The 14,367-nt window shown below is 42.6% G+C and overlaps 1 protein-coding gene across 3 annotated transcripts in view; it reads left to right on the top strand.

Annotated features, from left to right (window-relative positions):
- The window catches only part of PKD1L1 (polycystin 1 like 1, transient receptor potential channel interacting), a 193,538-nt gene that overhangs the window by 53,368 nt on the left and 125,803 nt on the right, over positions 1-14,367 (top strand). For all 3 annotated transcript variants that reach the window (XM_016945694.4, XM_016945696.4, XM_016945695.4), the window contains 6 exons: positions 1,787-1,960; positions 6,279-6,398; positions 6,917-7,085; positions 7,625-7,864; positions 9,731-9,863; positions 14,065-14,271. In XM_016945694.4, the coding sequence (XP_016801183.4) occupies positions 1,787-1,960; positions 6,279-6,398; positions 6,917-7,085; positions 7,625-7,864; positions 9,731-9,863; positions 14,065-14,271 (1,043 nt within the window). The remainder of the gene's footprint in view (positions 1-1,786; positions 1,961-6,278; positions 6,399-6,916; positions 7,086-7,624; positions 7,865-9,730; positions 9,864-14,064; positions 14,272-14,367) is intronic.

Below are 14,367 nucleotides of genomic sequence, written 5' to 3'. Positions count from 1 at the left end.
ATAGCTTGCAAGATGAGAATCCAATTTGGGAAAGTGTACCTATTTCTTCTACATGTTAATCTGAGTTGCGCTTAGAGTAGGATGCCCTTCTCTCCGGCCTCTGCTTATCACAGTATTCCCAAATCCTCCTGCATGCTACCATGTTCACTATTCTTCCCCAGAGACAGACTTTTACTCTTTAAGATCATTCCCTTTTTTCTTCTTACTATGCTGCTAGTAGATCCACATATTATTCCATATAATTTGGATGCAGCAAGTGAAGAGAGAAATGACTATCTTAATTCCTAAGAAAGCATTGCATACTCTAGGCCTACAGCACATTGTTTAACCTTTCGAGCTTCAGTATTCCATTCTGTAAACTTGATTGGTCCTTTGATAAACATTTATTATGTATGTAGTAAGTGTTCTGTGATGAGGTTTGAGGACAAGAAAGACAGAGAATGTAGTGAGTCTGAGAGGGAAACCTGGCCCACGTTCTGTAGTCAGATGCCGGGTGAAGCCAGTGATTCTGCCTGGGTCATTCAAAGAGGCTCATGGTAGGTGCGAGTTGGCCAGATGGAGGCACAAAGAAGGACGTTGTAAACTGAGAGAAGCCTGCACAGGGGCATATTTGTGATGGAGACCGGCCGTCTGAGCAGTGGAGCCTGGTTTTGTGTGGCTGATGCATCAGGTGTGGACCTGGTGGAGTCAAGGATGAGTGATTGGGACCAGCTCAGCTGAGGGGGAAGGGCTCAGGTACAGATTTGCTCCTATGACACATGAGGAATCACTTAACATTTTCAAGCTTGGGAATGACATGATCAAATGTACAGTTTAAGAATATTGTGTAGGGAGTTGAGGTTAGAGAATTGCTAATGTCTTTCCAGTTCAGTGGAATTGTATTGATAGTCTATTGCTGTGTTAACAAGCCACCCTAAACTTAGTGCCTTAAAACATAACCTTTTATTCAGCTCCCAGTTCTGCTGGGAGTTCTTCAGGTCTGAGCTGGTCTTAGAGGGGCTCACTCACAGATCTGCAGCCAGCTGCCAATCAGCCAGGTGGCTCTTCTCCTGGAGGTGACTGACCCTCGGCTGGGGCCATGGGGAGACTCAGTCATGTGTCTCTCATCCTTCAGCAGACTAGGCCAGTCTATTCACATGGAAATGACACGGTCCCAGTGACAATGACAGAGGTCCCAAGACAAGAAAGAGAGGGCAAGCCCCAGTGTGCAAGCACTTTGAAAATCCACTGGCCATATGATTAGCACTGATTCGAGGGGTGAAGCAATAGTCTTCTCCACTTAATGAGAGGAGCCACAGAGTCATATTATAGTTGTATTGTAAGTGTGTGAAAAACGGGTAAGGGTTTGGGACCATTTTTGTCATCCATCATCATAGTTATTTGATATATTCCCATTTGGCTGTTTAAGTATTATTTGTCTAGCTGTGGGATAACTAATATCTATTTTCTTTCTTATGAATATTTCCTACTGCGGAGGATTGGCAAAGTAATTCACAAGGCCCAGTGAAAAATGAAAATGCAGGACTCCTTGCTAAAAATAATTATGAAGAATTTCAAGATAGCAGAGCATTAAATCACTCACATAGCTCCGTTGTGTGAGGGGCTCTGTGCAACTGTATGGGTCACATGCCCATGAAATGGCCCTGCTGCTACAAGAGACAAGAAAGATCACCTCTCCTGTATCAGTTCCCATATTAGTCACCCCATTATGACCATTCTACAAATGTTAACTGTTATGCTTGTTATTAAAAATTCATCAAATGTCTGTTCTTTCTTATTTTTCCAGAAGGAGTCTATATGCTCAAGGCTGTTATTTATAATGAGTTTCATGGAACCGAAGTGGAGCTTGGGCCTTATTATGTGGAGATTGGCCATGAGGCCGTGTCTGCGTTCATGAACTCCAGCAGTGTCCATGAAGATGAAGTGCTTGTCTTTGCTGACTCCCAAGTGCATCAGAAAAGTAAGACCTATGTCTGGAGTCTGAGCAAGCACACTTCAACTATAAATGAAGCAGGGTATCTCCGCTTTACTTATACTGTTCAAGTTATAGCAGTTCTAAATTTGATACAACATCCTTCATTCATTCTTCCCTAATTCAGAAAATATGTCTTGCAGAATACTGTGTTCTGAGGGAACATGAAGATAAAGTCATACAAAGTCTTCATCTCAAGGAATCTATTATCTTAGTGAAAATATTAAGATATGCATAGGAGCAAGATGAGACACGACATTAAAAATGCTTAGGAAGGATATGGCTAAGGGGCTGGGAGATTTTAGGAGATAGGAACTTTATCTAACTGTGGGGACAGGGCACATCTGAGGTGGATGCTGGCATACATGATGAGCCTTGCAGCACGGGCTGGAGGCACATTTTGGTCAGACAGCATGGCCTTGAGCTAAAACAGAATTGAGAAAGCATCCGGTGCTCACTGAGTGTGCCAGGTGCACACTGATGCATTGATGAAGGACAAAATATCCATTCCACTTTATCCACTGCTAACGCCTCACTCGTGTCACCCCACTTTATCCGCACAGCTACCTGTAAGGGAGGTATTCGCTTCATGTCAGTTTTGTAGAGGGAGGGGCCGGAAGCTCAGAGGCCATTGGGGGTGGGAATGGGGAACTCCAGTCACTTACTGTAGAAAAAAGAGTCCCTACACTTTGCAACAAAGCAAATGGGGAGCCAGCCAGAGGCACTCCCAAAGTGCCCGGCCTACATGGGTGGGATGATGGGGTCATATTTCCCAGAAACAGGAGAAAGGAGGATCCAATGAAGGGATGAGTCTCAGTGAACTCATCCATGTAAGAATTCTTTCCAGCTGTTCCACACAGTGGCTGCACCTGTTTACAATCAGACTAGTGAGAAACTCTCCATCCAAGAAGTTATGACATACATATGGAAGGATTTATTTAACCTGTTTGCCTACCCTAACTAGCCGGTCGGTCATTCATATTGACTTGTCTTATCTAAACCTGAATAAATAAGCAGCATGTCTAGCCAGTGCAAGGGCACAATTCTTGTAAATTTCCGATGGTTCCATGCCAGGATTTAGAATAGGAAGGTCCAAGTTTGCATCCAGCCCTACAGATTGATAATAGGGTATTCTTGTGCAAATCTGTAAACTGTATCTTTTTTTTTAACACTTTTGATTATCAGATTGTGCTCAGAATTAATTTTCAGGCATGGTTAATGAGACCATGTGATATTTATTTATCATATATCTATTTTTAGTCATATGATATTTATTTTTCAAAAATTCTGATGCATTGATGAAGGACAGAATACCCATTCCGCTTTATCTCTGTTATAAACAAGTATTTTCTCTTTATAAAGAGAAAATTATGCAGAAGAACAGTAGTAATAATAAATAACCCTCTTTTCTTAATACCCTTTTATGATAAATGAGTTGCTCTAAATCTTCTTAGACATCACAGTACTCTTTCAGAATCTGATTCAGTGTTTGGTATCCACCTCCATATGTATGTACATACATATGTACATGCATGTGTGGTATGTCATAGGAGGGTATGTGTGGTATATGTGTACATGTGCATATGTGTATAGTGCATATGCTGTGTATGGTGTGTATATGGTATGTATGTGTGTATATGCTATATGTGTGGTATGTGTATGGTGTGTGTACATGTATATATACATATATGCACAATCTTACATTACATCTTATACACATTGGAAGGAGTTTTTCATCAATTGCTTTGACTGCATTTAAACATAATTTGTTCTCTTTGGGGGAAGTAAACATTTCTCTTAAAATCCTATGCAGATTTTTTTTTTTAAACAACCTCCCTTTTCCTGGATAGAACAGGTGTTGAATTCCAAATGCTGAGCTCTTGCTCCAGGGCGATGAGAAGCATGGGTTTCACTGGGCCAGTAGAGCAGTAAGTCAGCCAGCTGACCTTGGCAAGGGCAGTGTAGTTCCCATACTCCAAGGTGTGGCTCGGGAGGATGAGGGTCTGTCTGCGAGTGTCCACAGCAGCAGGGAGGGAGACAGGGAGCCCTTCAGAGTCCATCAAGTTCCAGGTGTAAGAAAGACCTTGGGAAATATCACAGAAGACTGCAGCTTCAAACGTCACACCCAGCCTCACAGGCTGAGACCTCCATATCTAAGTATCAAGAAGAGAAGATGTCTCATTAAAATGTCCATCACATCTAATGTACTGGTAAATTACTAGAAACTTAGTCTTAACTGTAGATCTCCCATTATTTGTTTGCAAAATGACAGAATGGTATTCTTAGGTCTGGGCTTTAGACAACACCAGAATAAACACTACATCTATTTTATAGACAAAAATAAAAGGTTAAAAAAAAACCAACTAAAATAATAAGTAAATATTTATATACTCATGAGAAAAAACTTCCTATGCATAAAATTAATGGAAAAATAGCAAAGATATCTGATATTTGATTACATAAAAAATTTAAGCTTCCAAATGTCAAAAATATAAATGTTATGCTCCTGGGTTTTGGCACCTATGTGTATATATAAATTTTTTAAATCAATCAATATAATAAGAAAATCATTTGCAGTATACACAACAGATGTTTGCTTTCCCTATTTTTTTCTTCACTGAAATATTCTTAAGTCATTCTCAGAAATCATGACATTTAATCCCTAAATACTAAATATACATCTCTAAAAACTAAGGGAATTTTCCTACATCAACACAACACTACTATCTCACCTTAAAAATTAACAATAAGTTCTTAGTATAATTTAAACCTAGTTTATAATCAAATTTCCCTTATTGTCTCCAAAACATACCCTTGTGCAACTGTTTGATTTGAGATGCACAAAAGTTCTTTTGTTAAAAAAAAAAAAAGGAGAGAGGAGAAAAAAATTTTCTTATCAACTAGAACTATGAGGTTTCCTAAACTATAGTTTGGTCAGGAAAATAAGAATAAATGCTTAATTCTTTCCCTTAATTACCAACATTCAGAGTAAGAAGCTGGGGCACTAGTTACTTCCAAAGGCGACCAATATGTTACTTGTGTCTGCCTGCTTGGTGGGAACAGCAGAAGCTTCTCTTTCTCTTTCAGAATAATTATTTTTAAAATATTAGCATTATTCATTCAATTGTAGATGTTATTTTTTAGATGCTCCAAGTAGCCCATCAGGGACCTGGGGCACTCTCCTTGGCCTGGCTCTGGCAACCTTCTGATATGACCCTGGTAGTCTTTTAAAGTGATGGGTTTGTTGCACTATTCTTTCTACTTTTATTTACGCTTTAAAATTTCCATAACAAAGAATTTTAAATGTTAATAGTAGCTGATACATATATAAAAAGCATATTTGCTCACTTTAATAAGCCAATGAGGATGAGGATATGGGGGGAAATATTAGTGTCTACCCACACCCCTTATCCCTCCCAGCCACTCTGTCTTTCTGAAGCCCCTCCACACCCCCTACTTTGGGCTGGAGCCAGATGCCACCTCAAGCATGGAGGAGCAAGCCAGGCTAGGGGGCCTCAGGACAGAGTCTCTGCCTGGCCAGGGCGCCTCCACCCTGGGGCAGACGCTGGGTGCAGGGTCTCCCCCAGAGGGATTTTTTTTTTCCTGAAGGTTCCCTAAAAATTGGAAAGGGAAGGCCAGGCACGGTGACGCAAGCCTGTAATCCCAGCACTTTGGGAGGCCGAGGTGGGCGGATCACGAGGTCAGGAGATCAAGACCATCCTGGCTAACACGGTGAAACCCTGTTTTTACTAAAAATACAAAAAATTAGCCAGGTGTGGTGGCGGACGCCTGTAGTCCCAGCTACTCTGGAGGCTGAGGCAGGAGAATGGTGTGAACCCGGGAGGCGGAGCTTGCAGTGAGCCCAGATTGCACCACTGCACTCCAGCCTAGGCAACAGAGCGAGACTCCATCTCAAAAAAAAAAAACTTAAAAGCACAAGGCTTATTAGACCCCTATTTAAGAACTCCTGTGAAGTGAAGACTACTTAGTGTACATATTGAGAAATACTTTAAAAACAAGGCCATCTATCAAAGTAATTAACATATTTCAAAGGAATTAACATATTTAATACCATGCAGGGAGTTCTCAGAGAAAATATACAAAGAAAAATTTAATGACAGAAATTCTGTGATTAAGTTTATGTTTCCCAGGTATGTCTGATTTCAGAGCACATGGTTAGAATTTTGAAATTTATTGAGATTCAAAGGGGGAAAGTTAAAAATGAAAAATACTGACTGTGTGTTGCATGATAAAAGTGAATTAATTTTAAGACCTTTTCTCTTATCTCCTTTTTTTCTCATTTTAGGCACTGTGGTTATACATCACTTTCCATCTATTCCTTCATATAACGTGTCCTTTATTTCTCAGACTCAAGTGGGTGACAGCCAGGCTTGGCACAGCATGACTGTCTGGTATAAGATGCAATGTATGTCTTTGTTTTAATTCCAGATTTAACAAAAACCTCCCTCGCGCGGTCTGCTGAGATTAGGAAAGCCATAGGCAGCAGCAGGTTTTGTTATCGGCTCTGCCGGAGAGCCCCATTTTGTCCTTGAACAGGTTCTTTGTTCATCTGCCATTTGTTCTGGGAATTTTCTGAAACCACAGGCATTAAGGCTCCCAGTTGAAGGAATGGGAAGGTGGGTTATCGGGACTGTTATCTGCCAGCTCCATGTGCCACACCCTTTCTAGCAGAATCTCAAAGGGAGTTGGCCCTATGGCCTTAGGAGCACCTCCTGTGCAAGCACTTTGGGGCCTTTGAACCAGGGCCAGCACTGCCTACCGCGTGCCCACCGCTGCATCCTTGCTGCCAACCTGCATGCATATCAGAGCTTCCTCACCATCACTCAAGCCCATGACCAAGTGGGAAAGTAGAGGTACTAGTTTCTCTGGAGATTCCAGCCCTCCTATGTTGACATAGCCATACCTTCCTTTCTTTTGCCACAGCCGTCTCTGTCTACACAAATGGAACTGTGTTTGCCACAGACACAGACATTATATTTACAGCTGTTACCAAGGAAACAATACCCCTGGAATTTGAGTGGTATTTTGGAGAGGATCCACCAGTGAGGACAACTTCAAGAAGCATTAAAAAAAGACTCAGCATCCCCCAATGGTCAGTAAAAGTAGCAGTCCTGCTGAGTAGCTGTTTGTACCGCAGCCTATACTCAGTCTGAAGATCACCATGCTGCTACTGAAGGCATTTTATGGCTGTCGCATTTGTATTATAATGGGCCACTAGGTCCTTCTGTGAAGCAAACTCAACATAAGATTTAAGGGAAGATTTAGTTCATTTCTCTTCAGCTTGAACTAAGGGAAACAGTGTAGGGCTTTGAAGCAGACAGTCCTAGGTTCAAATGCTATCTCGGCCACCCATGTGACCTAAGAAATTCCTCATCTAAGAAAGGGCAATGATGCTTACCCCTACTGCTTTGAGAAATGAATTAAATAATGAAGAGAGGGGTAGTCAAAAATATCAACCCCCTTCTCCTCAATAAGATGAAAATCACTGGATACTTTCGTAGTTCTTACAAATTAAATGCTGCCTCCCCCTCCCCCGCCTTCCTCTTGAAGTATAGCAGACGGTTTCTCTAGCTCTGACCCTGTTCTTGTCTTGCCATCTGCCTTCCCTGCCCTCCTTTTCCCATCCTGCAGGTATCGTGTGACGGTTAAGGCTTCCAACAGGATCAGCAGTGTGGTCTCTGAGCCCCACATCATCAGGGTGCAGAAGAAAATTGTGGCCAATCGGCTCACGTCCCCCTCCTCAGCTCTGGTAAATGCCAGTGTGGCCTTTGAGTGCTGGATCAACTTCGGCACAGATGTTGCCTACCTGTGGGACTTTGGGGACGGCACCATCAGCCTGGGGAGCAGCTCCAGCAGCCATGTCTACAGTAGGTGAGCCACTGCAAGGCAGCGGAGTGCTCTCTACAGACAGCACAGGAATCAGAGTCTTAAGGCATCAGCCCTTGGGTTCCACAGAGACCTGCCTGTCAATCAACGTAGGTGACAGATGATTACACAGAGATACATAAGACCTGACCATGCTTCTCAAGGAGCTCCTAGTCCAGGGGAAAGACAAAGAGGAAAGAGATGCTTTCAGTACAGGGGCTGTGGCTGCAAAGGAGGCCTGTGATGTGGTGGGGATGGCTCACTGAAAATGATATCTTGAGTAGGAGCTTGACAAAGGGAAATGGGAGAGAGGCTCCCAAACAGTGACAAGGTCCTGGGCAAAGGTACTAGGTGAGGTGCCAACAGGAGATGTTTGGAGTGACTGGCAAGACGTATATAGAAGGGTGAGATGAGTGTAGGTTGGCAGATTGTGAAGGGCCTCGATGTCATATGGAAGAGCATGAACTCTGTCCTTTAACTCTGCATTTACTGAGTGCCCACTGTGTACCTGGGACAAAGCATCGTGGAGATATGATAAGGTGCAGACTGGCTGGATCACTCATTCCCAGCTGAGCCTCTAGGGTGAGTCCTAGGACCCAAGTGGGTCTAATCCTTTCAGTAGGGAGACACACATGGTCAAGGCTGAGCCTCAGGCTGGCATCAAAACTTTATGCTGCTGTAGGGAAATATCAAAGGGTGCAGAAGTATCTAGAAAATGAGGTTCGTGTAGGCAGTGGCATCAGGGAAAGATTGCAAACTTCCTCCAATGCAAGATTTCCATGAGAACCCACACTGCAGCCTCTCCATGCTTTGGTGGGGACTGAATGGCCCCATCACTAACTATGGATTCAGGACTTTTTCATCAGAAATAGATTTTCACATAAGGAAAGAATTGAGCAGTAGTGGCTTGTAGATTGGTGCATGCTCAACTGAGCACATGGTGGCCTAGGTACCTGGCGATATACTCGTTAGCTCCAGAAGCCCTTTTGTGCCCTGTGGAAGTGACATGGTTTATTCAATGCCTCCACTGTCATCTCTAGAGTGTGCCCTGGGTGCTCTGACAACCTGAGAAAACCATCTAGTCTTCATTCTTATCAGTAGGCCCTACCTTTCTTGCTGGAGCTCCAGGATGGCAAGTGATATTCTGGTCCCTGCAAACTCAAATTTGTGGTCTTCTGATGGGAATATTTTTCTCTTTCAAATTCAGAAGTCTTAAGTAATTATCCATGTTGCAACATTTGCAAAATAACCATGTATTTCCTTAGTAAAGCACTACCTGCTGGGTCAGGAGCTACCCAGCTCTCACCTCCAGCTGTCCTGAATCTCTCCACAGCTGTGACCCGCTCCCCTTACCCGGAGACAGGCTATGGATCTATCCTGTCCTTCCTGAGTTTGTAGGACTCGAAGAAATTGGTCAGGAAAACTGATCCATGGAGCAGGAAATAGAACAGGAAGACCCATCCCCAGAGACCCCCCAGTTATGGGTTGGGGTACCCATCACACAGAGAAAATACATAGATCTGTTCTGTTATCAAGATGGGGCCAGGTCATGGCTGTGGGGAGGGTTGTCCAAAGAAGGAAGCAACATGCCCCTCACATAGATGTATTGTTTGAATATAGCATGTGACATCGGTCTGGGAGTTTGGTACTTGGCCTGGCCCAGGCTAGCTGGGGAGCCAGTCTGTTGGTTAAATGAGGAAAGACCTCTGTGGAAATCAGTCTTGTGACCCTCGACTCTTCTGTTCTTATTCATTGGGATGACTTGCTGTCAAATACTATAATTCTGCAGATATGAGTGGGTATGAAGAGTGAATGAAAGCCTGACATTCATCAACATAAATTTGTTCATTTCTGTGCTTTCCACCGTCCCAGGGAAGGAGAATTTACAGTGGAGGTCCTTGCCTTCAATAATGTCAGTGCCTCCACTCTAAGACAGCAACTTTTCATTGTGTGCAAGCCCTGCCAGCCACCCCTGGTGAAGAACATGGGGCCTGGGAAAGTCCAGGTAGGCTCGGAGTCTGGGAAATCCTCCACCAGCCTCTTTTCAGCCTCCCTCTGAGTTGGGACCACTGTTTGGAGTGGTGAGAGTTTGGGGCATGAAGCGAGGCTTTGTCCAGTTTATCCTACTGCAATTTACACAAAGGAGTGCCTATAAGGGCTTCAGAGCGGGTGACCTGGGTCCTCAGGGGAGGGAGGGCTACCCCAGCCTGGACAGGAGGAGACAGCGTCATTTCTGGGGTCTGGTGTGTGAATAAGTTCTTTATTCGCCTGCATTACTCTGGCATTCAGCACAGCTCACTTTAAGGAGCTCTTTTCTTTTCTTTTTTCTTTTCTTTTCTTTTCTTTTCTTTTCCTTTCCTTTCCTTTCTTTTTTTGGATTATGCTAAGAACTGTAGCATTTTCAGGAGAATGAAACATTTGAATATATGTAACACCAAAATGAAAGGACATGATCGGTTATCTGTTGAACACCTATTCTGGGTTAGAAAAAATAGGGTTGGTTTTTATTTCTTTCATTCCTTTGAGGCCTGTGATTCAGAGCAAATTTTCCTTTTCAGGGCAGAGGTGCTCAAATGACACATGGGAATTAAAATCCGTGACTGAGCTGCATTTGCTAAACTGCTTTCTATGGCATCTGACCCCAAGAGGTCAGCCCGCAGAGGGTGCTGGTGGAGATCAGCATGCAGAAACCAAGTTCCCCGGGGCAATCCGGAAAGGGTCCCGGCCTCCACACAGGCAATACCCCTGCCCACCTTTAGACCAGCGAGCACCCACGCTGTTGGGCAGGTCTGCTTGCTGGGGGAACGTGTTTTCTGGGTGTGAGATTTGGACCCAAATAGCAAAGGGACTAAAGCAAAAGGCACAGCAGGAAGAAGCACAGACCCTAGGCAGGAGGGCTCTGGCTCCCGTCCTGACTCTGATGTTAGGACATGGGACAGAGTGGTTTTCTTGAGTTTTTTATCTGTAAAACATTGTTATTTTTATTTTCTTATCTGTAAAACACAGAAAATAAGATTGATAATTTCATTTTTTCTTTTCTTTTCTTTTTTTTTTTTTTTTGAGACTCTGTTGCCCAGGCTGGAGTGCAGTGGCATGATCTTGGCTCACTATAACCTCTGCCTCCTGGCTTTAAGCGATTCTCCTGCCTCAGTCTCCCAAGTAGCAGGGATTACAGGTGTGCACCACCATGCCTAGCTAATTTTTTTAGTAGAAATGGGGTTTTGCCATATTGGCCAGGCTAGCTGGTCTTCAACTCCTGGCCTCAATTGATCCACCTGCCTTGGCCTCCCAAAGTTCTGGGATTATGGACCTGAAGGACCCTGCCGAGTCATTTTTTCTTTATTTTACGTGTTTTCTAAAAGTATAAAGAAAAAAATGAAATCATCTCAAATCCAGGCAGTAGGTGATAGCCACTTTTGTCTAATTATTTATTTTCAGTATTTTTCTAAGGCTTTTTATATGTGGTATGTGTGTTTGTCACAAACCTGGGTTGCAGTGTGAGCATTTTCTTTTGTTATTAAGCAGCCTTTTGATTACATAATTTTAATGATGTCCTACTGTTAAATCATACATAAAGATTATACATCACTGTATAATGTCCTCTGATTGAACAACTGTTGTTGCCAGTTTTCTTTCTTTTTATTTATTTATTTATTTATTTTTGAGGCTGAGTTTCACTCTTGTTGCCCAGGCTGGAGTGCAATGGCATGATCTCGGCTCACTGCAGTCTCCACCCCCTGGGTTCAGGCTATTCTTCTGCCTCAGCCTCCCAAGTCGCTGGGATTACAGGCGCTCACCACCACACCCAGCTAATTTTGTATTTTTAGTAGAGATGGGGTTTCACCATGTTGGTCAGGCTGGTCTTGAACTCCTGACCTCAGGTGATCTGCCCACCTTGGCCTCCCAATGTGCGATGAGCCACCATGCCTGGCCAAGTTTCCGGTTTTCTATCACTACAAATAACTTGGCAATTACACTGTCTGTACATTGTTCTGCAAGTGTATGGCCTTTTCACAGGAATAATTACTACAAGTTATAGAATTGGAGAACACAATGCCTTTCCCAGAATCTTGACAAGCCTAGAGATGTTCTTGTAGCAGCTCACATGTGTCCGCTCTGAGGGACCAACTCTCACTCTCACTAGGCATTTCGTATTTTTTAATGTTTATTATTATGAATGAGCTAAAAATTGGCATCCTAGTATTAAAATTTGCTGTAACCCGTATAAATCTGGGCAGTTTTGTGAAAAATCTTAGAATGATATCATATTCAGAATAGAAACAATAAAAAGTAATTGGAAAGTAATTTTAATTATAACTAAAGTAACTTAAAGAATGTCAAAAGTAAACTTTCATTTATAATGAGCACCAAGATTTCTTAAAATCCCATTTCTCAGCTGCCTCCAGGTTTTTCCCTTTCCAATTTTTTTTTTTTTTTTTTTTTTTGAGATGGAGTCTCGCTCTGTTGCCTAGGCTGGAGTGCAGTGGTGCAATCTGGGCTCACTGCAAGCTCCGCCTCCCGGGTTCACACCATTCTCCTGCCTCAGCCTCCAGTGTAGCTGGGACTACAGGCGTCCGCCACCACACCTGGCTAATTTTTTGTATTTTTAGTAAAAACAGGGTTTCACCGTGTTAGCCAGGATGGTCTTGATCTCCTGACCTCGTGATCCGCCCACCTCGGCCTCCCAAAGTGCTGGGATTACAGGCTTGCGTCACCGCGCCTGGCCTTCCCTTTCCAATTTTTAGGGAACCTTCAGGAAAAAAAAAAATCCCTCTGGGGGAGACCCTGCACCCAGCGTCTGCCCCAGGGTGGAGGCGCCCTGGCCAGGCAGAGACTCTGTCCTGAGGCCCCCTAGCCTGGCTTGCTCCTCCATGCTTGAGGTGGCATCTGGCTCCAGCCCAAAGTAGGGGGTGTGGAGGGGCTTCAGAAAGACAGAGTGGCTGGGAGGGATAAGGGGTGTGGGTAGACACTAATATTTCCCCCCATATCCTCATCCTCATTGGCTTATTAAAGTGAGCAAATATGCTTTTTATATATGTATCAGCTACTATTAACATTTAAAATTCTTTGTTATGGAAATTTTAAAGCGTAAATAAAAGTAGAAAGAATAGTGCAACAAACCCATCACTTTAAAAGACTACCAGGGTCATATCAGAAGGTTGCCAGAGCCAGGCCAAGGAGAGTGCCCCAGGTCCCTGATGGGCTACTTGGAGCATCTAAAAAATAACATCTACAATTGAATGAATAATGCTAATATTTTAAAAATAATTATTCTGAAAGAGAAAGAGAAGCTTCTGCTGTTCCCACCAAGCAGGCAGACACAAGTAACATATTGGTCGCCTTTGGAAGTAACTAGTGCCCCAGCTTCTTACTCTGAATGTTGGTAATTAAGGGAAAGAATTAAGCATTTATTCTTATTTTCCTGACCAAACTATAGTTTAGGAAACCTCATAGTTCTAGTTGATAAGAAAATTTTTTTCTCCTCTCTCCTTTTTTTTTTTTAACAAAAGAACTTTTGTGCATCTCAAATCAAACAGTTGCACAAGGGTATGTTTTGGAGACAATAAGGGAAATTTGATTATAAACTAGGTTTAAATTATACTAAGAACTTATTGTTAATTTTTAAGGTGAGATAGTAGTGTTGTGTTGATGTAGGAAAATTCCCTTAGTTTTTAGAGATGTATATTTAGTATTTAGGGATTAAATGTCATGATTTCTGAGAATGACTTAAGAATATTTCAGTGAAGAAAAAAATAGGGAAAGCAAACATCTGTTGTGTATACTGCAAATGATTTTCTTATTATATTGATTGATTTAAAAAATTTATATATACACATAGGTGCCAAAACCCAGGAGCATAACATTTATATTTTTGACATTTGGAAGCTTAAATTTTTTATGTAATCAAATATCAGATATCTTTGCTATTTTTCCATTAATTTTATGCATAGGAAGTTTTTTCTCATGAGTATATAAATATTTACTTATTATTTTAGTTGGTTTTTTTTTAACCTTTTATTTTTGTCTATAAAATAGATGTAGTGTTTATTCTGGTGTTGTCTAAAGCCCAGACCTAAGAATACCATTCTGTCATTTTGCAAACAAATAATGGGAGATCTACAGTTAAGACTAAGTTTCTAGTAATTTACCAGTACATTAGATGTGATGGACATTTTAATGAGACATCTTCTCTTCTTGATACTTAGATATGGAGGTCTCAGCCTGTGAGGCTGGGTGTGACGTTTGAAGCTGCAGTCTTCTGTGATATTTCCCAAGGTCTTTCTTACACCTGGAACTTGATGGACTCTGAAGGGCTCCCTGTCTCCCTCCCTGCTGCTGTGGACACTCGCAGACAGACCCTCATCCTCCCGAGCCACACCTTGGAGTATGGGAACTACACTGCCCTTGCCAAGGTCAGCTGGCTGACTTACTGCTCTACTGGCCCAGTGAAACCCATGCTTCTCATCGCCCTGGAGCAAGAGCTCAGCATTTGGAATTCAACACCTGTT

The sequence above is a fragment of the Pan troglodytes genome, chromosome 6 (assembly GCF_028858775.2).
Source record: "Pan troglodytes isolate AG18354 chromosome 6, NHGRI_mPanTro3-v2.0_pri, whole genome shotgun sequence".
NCBI classification, from domain to species: Eukaryota; Metazoa; Chordata; class Mammalia; order Primates; family Hominidae; genus Pan; species Pan troglodytes.
Note: the sequence above shows the minus strand (reverse complement) of the source record. Positions and strands in the feature narration are given on the sequence as shown.